This window comes from Doryrhamphus excisus, linkage group LG11, assembly GCF_037039965.1.
Source record: "Doryrhamphus excisus strain RoL-2023G ecotype Guam linkage group LG11, RoL_Dexc_Guam_v1.1, whole genome shotgun sequence".
Lineage (NCBI taxonomy): Eukaryota > Metazoa > Chordata > Actinopteri > Syngnathiformes > Syngnathidae > Doryrhamphus > Doryrhamphus excisus.
This window is the reverse complement of record NC_136367.1, coordinates 20,521,512-20,531,929: the sequence shown is the minus strand read 5'-3', so window position 1 is coordinate 20,531,929 and position 10,418 is coordinate 20,521,512. Positions and strand designations below refer to the sequence as shown.

Below are 10,418 nucleotides of genomic sequence, written 5' to 3'. Positions count from 1 at the left end.
GTTCATTTTTATTTCCGTTATTTTCTTGGGATGAAAAAAGACAAGACATATGAAATCGAAGTTGTTGGGTATGCACGTATTCGCAACCATGGGGGTTGGGTTGGTGGCTTTGCCACTTACATTATTCCATCAGTTTTTATAGTTTTAGTATTTGTTGACACCCCCTTACACGCGACTGTTGTGTTGATGTGGCATTTTTGCTGCCCGTCCTTCGTTTTTCGTCCTTCGTGTTGGACTGAGCATGTGTTGGATTGTCATGGAAACAACACCGACACACAGGGGTGCAGTGTGCACACACAGTGACATAGTGCCTAGAGCAAGGTTGCTTGGGATTTTATATTGTTCCCATTAAATCTTCTGGCTGAAAAGCCTTAATTAATAATCCCTTGACATTTATGTCTTCCAGCTGTAAGCTAAGCAAGAAACAATTTATGTCACCTAAAGCTTTTTAACAAATCAATGCGAGTATTTGTAATTGCTTGTTTCACAAGATTAAAAGTGCTTAGACTTGATCTTTGTCTACTGTTTAGTGGCCGGCGTGACCTGCGCCTCCGTCGTAAAAACACCAGTCCATGTTGTCAGCCGCAAACGCACAGCGTTCTTTCCCTTTTTACGCCGTGACAATTTACAGCAGTTACCGAAATTGCTGTTGAGAGAAGACAGTTTAAGCGTCTCGTTTTAATTATGTCATGATTGAATGTCGAGGCTGAGACAAACACAAGTTGCTATGAAATTGTCGTGTTATGAGGCAGCGTGGTGATATGTCTGATCTAACGGTGCAGTCATTGCTCTTTTTAAAAGAATTCATTAGAATTCAGTTTCAAATGCTTTTTTAAATCCCATTTATTATTTATTTAGTCTTAGCTTTTACTGTATATGAATAACATGCAACTTATCCTTGTGCAGGAAAAGCTCTGATACTTTGTTGTCTACTTTGATACTTTGTAATGTGTGGATTGATACTGAAGTATCGATACTTCTGACGGCAACTCATCATTATTTTTATGTTTTCTAAGCCGCTTATTCTCACGGGGGTTGCGGGGGTATGCTGGAGCCTATCCCAGCTGACTTTGGGCGAGTGTAATCTTTCTTTTGGTAGGTTTCATGCCGTGGAAACATCACTCATAATCGTGTAAAATGGCTGGGATTGAATGAGTTGTGGAAAGTCATGATGTAGAATAAACGTTTCTTTTCTAGGGACGGTGGGCGGGGCTTATATCGAGAAGAGACGCTCTTAGGATTCTGCCTTGTATTTGATCAGGAAATGTGCAAATACAGCAATTATTCCATAAGAAAATGGTAAAAAAAGGATAGGAATCAAGCAGAACATGCAGTTCAATAGACAAATATTAACATTTATTTATTTTTTCATCATGAAAAGCGTGGGTGTGCCTCCCCTGCCCGAGAAACAGAAGCAACGAGAGGAAACCATCTTAACAACCAGCATTTTATTGCATGTTTCGAATGCTCACGTCAGTGGTTGGACTGACTACACGAGTGGTCTGCATCAGTTGAGACAAGGAATGATGAGGTTACACACTCATGGAAGAGAAACGCAAGAATATTCCTCTTAAAAAAAATAAACAGGAAAATGAAACAACATAGCACATCTTAAAAAAAAACAAACCAAAAATGGATGAGAAGAACATGGCGGCTCCACTCCCACTCATCGTCTGCATAAAAGGGAAGCGAGTTGGAGTCCGATGCAATGGCAGACACGGTGGATGGAACGATGGCTTCTTAAGAAAACTTTTGGATGACAAGGGCACATTTTGATGCACGAGTGAATAATTTCCTTTTAAACATAAAACAAAACCAAAAAAAGATCATATTTAACAATAATCTTTACATCTTTTACATCTTGGCACTGCATATTTTTCATCTTTTTCCCCATATTAACTCCATATAAAATATCACCCTTATATTATTACTGATGACTGGAATTCTAAGGAGCCAGGGCTTTGTCATGCAACACGTCTCCGTAGCTTAAAAAGAGCAAATACACGTGTGTGGCTTTTACTAATGTTTCACATGTCATGGCCACGGGAGGCAGTGGTCGGACCGTCAAAAGGGAGTAGAAAAACACGAAAAAAGGGAGACGTCTGTACAAAAAGCCTTAAGTTGATAACAGAGAAAAGTCTGTCTTTTATATTACAGTTGGAAATCCAAAAAATTCGGGGCAATACCCCTCCTCCCCTTACCCCCGCATATCTCGCCTTGATGGTTTTCTTTCAGAAAAGCAAGTAAACGTTCAGCGCAGCAGCTGCTCTCATTGCTGATACGTGAAGATAAAACAACAGCGTGAAGTCAAAAATGTCATCGAGTGGCCTGAAAACCGCCACATAAAACAGAAGGAGCGCTGCTTCTTTGGAAAAATGAATGACGGAACCTTGAAGACAAATCGTTCTCAGTATTTTCTTCCTACATGATCATGCACGACAAGAACCGATTGGAAGCCAATGAATGATTCCCCCATGTCGAGCCATTTCTCATGCCGTTATCTTTAGAAATGTTTGCAGAAATGCCACACATGCTTCAGATGATGTAATTGACCAGCGTCGTCTTTCCTGGGGGGTTGGTTCTCACGATCCCAGCCCGACCGGCACTGACCCATCCCACAGCCGGATTTGCCCTAGTAGTAAAATTAGAAAGCGATACCAATAACTGCCACAAAGTACCTTGTACCCGGCGTATTAGTTGACAGGAGTGTTTTTTTTAATATAAAAAGTAATACAGAATTTTAAAACACAATCATGACGTCTTGTCAATGTGAGAGTGGAAAGTGGGACCCCAACCAAGACAGTGAAAACACAGAAAACGAGGCATACAATCATTCAAAAACACAAACATGGGATCATTATGTGGTCCAGTTGAAGTCAAGAATCCATTTCACATTAGTCGTGTTCGCCATATTTCGACTTTTTTTTACTCGCTCATTAGCCCAAAAACAAGTCTGCAGGAATTCGGAATGGACTCTCACTTTTGGTCACCGACGCTGCACTTTTAGTTTGAGACCATCCAACGGGAGAGGAAAAAAACAAAAGTGGGAGCCATTTTTGGCCTGATCTGCTTTTACATGGAACACACAGCATTGATTCTGTACTCTCTCTTTGGTAGTCAAAAACATCAACAATTCACGAGCCAAATAAAGTAGCTAGTCGTAATAAATAAGAAACGATTAGAAGTCGTTGCTTTGAAGTCGGCCTTTTTTTTAAAGCCCATTTTGGCTGAGAGGGAATTGGAAGTGGATGCGGATTCTCCCGTCCACGTTCTCTACTGTGCTTCCTTATGGCTGGGAAAAGATGGAATGTGCAATTGTTAGGTGTTGTTAGGGGTGTCCTGATACAATTTTTTTACTTTGTAGTAATATAGTAACCGGTAACCAATTGCAGAGCATAGATTATAAGTTTTTTGTTAGTATTTTGACTACATTTCTGCTGTTTTTCTGAAGTTGCCTCATTGAATTCTACTTTCTGTAAAGTGTTGTGGTGGTTTGCTAACACTAATTCATTGAGTTAAGCTTGTGACGCAATTAGGCACACAAATCGAATGTTTACTGAATGCTTTTTTTTAAATTACAGAATACTTTCTAATAGGTTTGGAGACTATGTGTCTGTAAGTAATGTGCAACTATAGTTGTTAGGACACTAACAATTATAATTAGGACACTAATTAAGCTTTTCAGCCTGTTTAATTTGTAGTTTAGGTGTAAAACGTATTACCTTCTGATATATTTCAGGCAAGTTTTTATTGTATGCATACACTTAAAAAATGGACATATTGTATCTGTGGCTTTAGTTTGTGTACTTTTTCTGATATCTGCCCGATATCTATTATAAATATTGGATCAGGACACCTCTAGGTCTTATTGTAAGTCTTTCCCTTCATGGCAGAAAACACACATTTGGTGTGCAATTATTAATGAAAAAGTCATGTGACCAAATAAATGAAAAGTTGAAGAACTCCCTCCATCTGATGGACAATGACGGCTGCATTCAGGTATCACAATTAGTCGTTCTAAATTATGATCTGGCCTGTGCACACCTGACATTTTCATTTTCTCTGGCTAAGCCGCCCGCCGCTTGTAAGTGATCAGAAATTGTGTTGCAGCTCGACACGCTCGGACGTGAGAGGCTGCTCCAAGTGTAATGTCATAAGGATAAATCATAACCTGTATGATTCCTCTGTCATTCATTTGCATCTTAAATTAGGCTTCACTGATGCGTGGAGAGCGCCTTCATTACATGACTGCTGCCAGTGGAGCGAGGGTGGGCGCGGCGGTGCGCTGGGGGGTGCGCCGAGGTGGTGAATAGTCAGGGTGCATGTTTTCTTTTTTATTCCAGAATAAATGACACATTCCGCTTCATGTGTGTTTTGGAAGAACATAAAAGGAAATCATAAACATTCATCATCAAGTGCAAAACACACACACACACACAATCTCCACAGCACGGACATGAGGTCTGATGAGTTTTCAGAAAAAAAATAAAAGACACAACATCAATATCAGCATTGACCGATGGAAAGACACGTTATGTTGACATTGAAGAACGACCCCCCCCCCTCCCCCAACAAAAAAAAGAACTCACAGTAGATGGACTCCAAGCAAAGTGTAGAAGGCAGTGAACGCACATCCATGGAAATGACACGCCACTCACTTGGTCTCTGTCAAGTTTCGGAGTCCTCAATTGTGTGGCGGTGGGGGGTGGGGGGTGTATAAGGGGCAGGGGGGAAGGGGGCATATCATCACAGTCCGCCTCCCTGGCTGTGTGGCGAGGGTGTCCGCCCCCTTTTGGTCCCTCATCTCCGACGGCGAACATGTCGCCACGTACCAAACGAAGAAAGCAGGCTTGTCTTGACATAAAGTAAAAAGTGGGGACTCTCGTGTTGCGATGTGTTGTTATGGCACTAAAAAGTTACTTGGCGAATTTCGCCTTCGGCGGCCGTGAGATTGCAGTTCATGGTGGCGACTGCCTCGGCCGCTGAGCTCTCACAGCATGTCGTCGTGGACCTGGTCGTCATCGTAATCTCTGTGGTGGTCGAAATCTGGACTGTGATTGACTGTCGTGACCAGGGACAGGGGCCCTTCGTGGTCCTCCGGGTCTAGTGGTTCCTCCTTGATGTGATGATGCCTGCAACAGCGCAAGTATGTGATGAATATATATATATATATACTATATACACAAATATATATCTATATCTATAGCATAGTAACATTTTTATCTATTTTCATTACTTTTGACATTGATGCTTTGCGCTATCATGCTCGATTTAGCATGCTAACATTAGCATAGTAGCATAGTGTATATCTATATACATACATATATATCTATTTCTATACATATATACATACACACACACACACACAGCTATAACGCTACTATGCTAACGTTAGCATGCTAAACCCAGCATAATAGCACAAAGCGTCAATGTTAAAAGTAATGAAAATAGATAAAAATGTTACTATGCTAATGTTAGCATGATAACATTAACATGCTCACAATGATAACATACAAACTTTAACATGCAATACCCAGCATGTGTAGAGCTAGGTGTGTTCAAAAAAATTATACTATGCTACTATGCTACATGCTAACACCTATACAAACACTTAATGGTAGTACATAATGGTGTTTATATAGGTTTCTCCTCATGAAAACAGCTAATGTTACTATGTTAGCAATGCTAACATTTGCATGCTAAACCTAGCTTGATAGCACTACTTGGCTGCCAATGTTAAAACTATTGACAATGGATAAAAATGGTATGCTAAAGCTAATTGCTAACTGCATTCACTTGTACTGTGATTTGTAAAGGAATAAACGGGAACAAAAACCAATGCCTGGCATCCGTGCGGCTCCAACGAGAAGCCTCGCCGGAGCTGATGATAGTTTCAGCTTTCTTTTGAGGTATTTCAGTGCAGGCACAGCTCCAGGCTTTTTATTTTCACGGCAACCGTATTCACTTAGAATTGATAAACGAGGAAGATTAACAACGCGAGACGCGGACGGGAGAGAATGGACTCTGCGGAGCGACTGGGATACCGTTGTCAGCCTCCTGGTGGCGGCTGATCAGCGGCGCGCTGTGTGTTCCCCTTCCTGCTCGTTAACATGCACAACCTGCGAGAAGGGTCTCCAGAGGATGACCCCGAGCCGGCTTCTATCATTAATCAACTTCAAGCAAACACGGCGCTCAGACGCCAGCATGCGCGCTTTAAACTCCACAATTAATGCAGATTTTCCAGCAAGTGTCAATAAAGGAAGAAAAGCGCTGGCAGGAGAGGCGCGCAAAGAGAGCAGCGGCGCAGATAAGAAACACAGCCCCCTTACGAGAATAATAACGCTGTCACTTGTAAACAAGGCAAAAACACGACCCCCCCCCATACCCTTCCAGCTCACAGTCTGGGCAAAAGAGCCGCTAAAGAGATGAGATGTGGCAAATTTCTCATTACAGAAACAGAGCAGGAATAAAGCACGTCGTGCATGGGGGGGCGGGGGGCAGGGGCGGCATCGACGAGCTGTGGCAGAAAGCAGGAAAAAAACATTAGGAGCAGCTGCAGGGGACTTGGGGCTCTAACCTGCGGTGCCAGTCTGCTGTTGTCGCCGCCGAGCACCAGGCTCATTTAACCGCAGCGACGAGGGGCTACCGGGCCCACCCCGGCTTAGACAATCACACCGTATGTTAATGAGCTGACATATTTTGGTGTAAATGATAAAAGAAGAAGTAAAGTCAGCTTTTCTATCATTTTCACATCAAAGTAACCCCACAAGTGCTGTTGCCTCGGGCCCGAGTCTGTGGCTGCAAGGCACACATGAAATTGTTATCACCGCGCTATTGAACTGCATGCTGATTCAACACTTTGCTTATAATTAGCTTCCCTCCGTACCTGATTCTCATCTGGATGTTGAGGGAACTCACCCTGATTTGATTTCACTGCTGATTTGGACGGATTTAGCGTCGTAAGTATGAGTTGACAACCGTTCTTTGAAGTAAACGTGTCCCAGACCGAGTTGAGTTTATTTTATTTTTCTTACCTTTTCTTACTTTGTGCTACTTATTGAATCAGTCATTGATTCATTTTCTACCTCACGAGGGTTGCAGAGGGTGCTGGAGCCTATCCCAGCTGTCTTCGAGAGGCGGGGTACACCCTGGACTGGTGGCCAGCCAATCACAGGGCACATATAGACAAACAACCATTCACACTCACATTCATACCTATGGACAATTTGGAGTGGCTAATTAACCTAGCATGTTTTTGGAATGTGGGAGGAAACCGGAGTACCCGGAGAAAACCCACGCATGCACGGGGAGAACACGCAAACTCCACACAGAGATGGCCGAGGGTGGAATTGAACCCTGGTCTCCTAGCTGTGAGGTCTGCGCGCTAACCACTAGACCGCCGTGCAGCCCTTGAATTATTGAAACAAGCGACAAAAAAATGATTAATTCCCAGTTAAAGGAAACATCCACAAGCATGGATATTTATTACCTCTGCCAAGGAAATTTGGGCTAATTTGTTGTTGATTAGCCTATAAAACCCTCTTAAAAAAACACAAAATATTTTAAGCATTAACAAAGCTTCCTTTCTGGCCGCATTGACTTGAAAAGAGCTCATAAAAGGTCATAACCACTTATCCACTTGACTTTAACGACTTGACTTTGTTCAAAAACTTTTGACTGGTTGTATAAATCGACAATATTTTTTTTAGAAACTGTGTTTACTTGTAATTTTGGGGTTCTGGAAGGGATTACGTGGATTTACACCACTTTAGTTTGTGTGAGTTGCAGTTTTATAAATACAAAAAAGTCAATACAAACAAAAAAAAAATATGAATAAAAATGAAATAAATAAAATAATAAAATAATAAAATAATAAAATAATAAAATAATAAAATAATAAAATAATAAAATAATAAAATAATAAAATGATAAAAATGAATAATTTTAATAATAAATAATTTAATAATATTTTTTATTAATAATACTTATTTAATAATAATAATAAAATGTCCTAGCACAAGCATATACATAATTATGTGTGTGTGTGGGGGGGGGGGGTCCACCAGCCTAAAGCGAGACACAGCAGGGCAAAGGGAGAAGCAGGCTGCCTTGAGGCCAGCACACCCATCCTGTTTCTGCCTTTCCTGTTCCACAGCCACGCTCACAGCCATGTTCGCTGTGATAAGGGGTGGCACTTTCCTCCAGTTGGCCCTGAGCTTATTCCTGCACCTTTTTTTTTTTTTTGCAGGCAAAATTTCAGGAGGCCATCCCCTCGTCTTCCCGCACTGCACACGAGTGGTCTGCCCTCACATCTGGAACGCATGCAGCGTGTGCTGTATTATTTTAAGCTTCAAACAACTTAGCAGACACTCCCACTCAACAAGTGAACGGGGAGCTGTGGTTTTTGCAGGCCAACCGCAAATTTCCAACACAAGAACTTTGAATGATGTCCTCCAGGCTAATTGTGCTTTAGTGCTATTTTTCTTTAAGCAGCTCCTCCACGCCGCCGAATGTGTTAGGGCTCGTGTTTCACCGTGTTGGAGCCAACAGCGGTCTGGCAGTGGAAAAGTATTTACATGAAAGTGAATTGTGTGATTCTACGTAACCAACAACAAAGTTCATAATCTTTCATTCGGTAGAATAAAGATGTGGTCTTTTTTCCCTCTGCTGCTCTGCTGACAGAAACGTGGAATAGGTGGAGTTTCCTTTTCTAGCCACAACCGAGGTCATGACCCCACCCAAGATCCAGTGTCATCCATTTATTTATCCCGTTCCAGTACATTGTTTACTTTTTCCACCGATTACAGTGGCCAACGATTGTCATTTCTGCCAAATGAATTTGTCCCTTAGTAGCACTCAAACACGCGTATGTGTGCCTGCGTGGCCCACCCACGTCATCAGGTACTTCCTTGCATATACTGACAGAGCTGCGGACGTGTGATGATAGTACCTCATCTTCTCTCGTTCAATAAGTAATCACTGCGATAAAAAATTGACCATGCTAATGTTAGCATGCTAACATTAACATGCAACACCCAGCATGTGTAGAGCTAAGTGTGTTGTAACACTGACCAAAATGTCAAAAAATTATACTATGCTACTTTTAGCATGCTACTGCTAACATGCTATATAAACACTTAATGGTGTTTATATAGGTTTCTCCTCATGAAAACAGCTAATGGCACTATGTTAGCAATTCCAATGTGATGGCCGAGGGGCTGGGTGTTGCATGTTAATGTTAGCATGCTAACATTAGCATAGTAAAATTTTTATCGCAGTGATTACTTATTGAACGAGAGAAGATGAGGTACCATCATCACCTCCGCAGCTCAAAAATTTCAAGATGATGTGGTGCTGTTGTAAAAAAAAAAAACAAAAAAACAAACCCTCCAAAACATAGTGTGACATTTTAAGCCCCCCCCCAAATAAAAAGCCAGCAGTGAAATCCCAGAGGGGCTGACGCTCTACGGTTGGCATGGACTGTGTGATTGCGGTTGCCACTCACATAGCTGGCAGGGGCGAGCGTCCCGGGCTGCTGTCACTGCCGTTGCTGTTTCCATGGTCCATCGCCCCATTCATCTCCTCGCGGATGGCGTTGGCCAGCGAGTTGAGGGTGGGACTTCCAATGGAAGCGGTTGTGTATAGAGGTATGTTGTTCTCTGCCATTGAAGCCTGAAACGCAGGCAGCCCCGAAGCATTAAATGCGGAACGGAAGAGAGTTGTCAGCACGTACTCAGGTGGCCATCACTCTTTTAAATGTTTTTTTTATACAAATACATCCTGGCCAAAATGAAGTGGAACGGGATGTTTTTATTTGCATTACTTCTCAAATTGCTTCTTAAGGTTCTTATTTGTACCTGGAAGGCAGCGGAGAAAGTCGGACCGTAGCCCAAGCTAGTCTGAATATTCTTCACCAGTGCCGGACTCCTGCAAACAGAAAAATGAAATTACAGCCGCAGGCTTATGTCTCACCTTGCATGCAATGTATCATATTTGCTAATAAGAAATCAATGCACTTTGTATGAGAACAAAATACATTTACTGCTGCAGCAACGAGCATAGCCCAGCTTTTAAACGGCACGCAGCAACACAATGGAAGCAACAATAAGCTGATGGAAGCTAAAGCATGATGGATGAATGCATGATGGGGGACATGCAAGGGTGGGGGGGGGGTTCGCAGCGTGGCAGGCGGAAGTGCTTACTGTACGAGCAGCTCATCGGCGGCGTATTTCCGAGGGCGGCCTCTCTGTATGTGTCGGCCGCGCTTAAACTCCTCATCATCAACGGTCCAATAGGACCCAAACTCATCCTCTACTCTCACAAAGCACTTATGCAGGGAAAGGTTGGTGCGAACGGCACCCTGGGAAAGCGAACCAGCGGGAGCAGCCAGATGCGGATGCAGCGTGCCACGACACAGA

The 10,418-nt window shown here is 42.6% G+C and overlaps 1 protein-coding gene across 6 annotated transcripts in view; it reads right to left on the bottom strand.

Annotated features, from left to right (window-relative positions):
- Window positions 1-1,309: 1,309 nt before the first annotated feature.
- Window positions 1,310-10,418, bottom strand: part of foxp1b (forkhead box P1b) — a 145,060-nt gene continuing 135,951 nt past the window's right edge. For 4 of the 6 annotated variants that reach the window (XM_058087397.2, XM_058087414.2, XM_058087423.2 and 1 more), the window contains 3 exons: window positions 9,858-9,927; window positions 9,506-9,672; window positions 1,310-5,132 (listed from right to left, as the gene is read on the bottom strand). In XM_058087397.2, coding sequence (XP_057943380.2) covers window positions 4,991-5,132; window positions 9,506-9,672; window positions 9,858-9,927 — 379 coding nt within the window. In that variant the 3' untranslated portion in view covers window positions 1,310-4,990. Of the gene's footprint in view, window positions 5,133-9,505; window positions 9,673-9,857; window positions 9,928-10,202; window positions 10,361-10,418 lie in introns of those variants that run through there. The other 2 variants (XM_058087454.2, XM_058087447.2) reach the window with 2 other exon arrangements.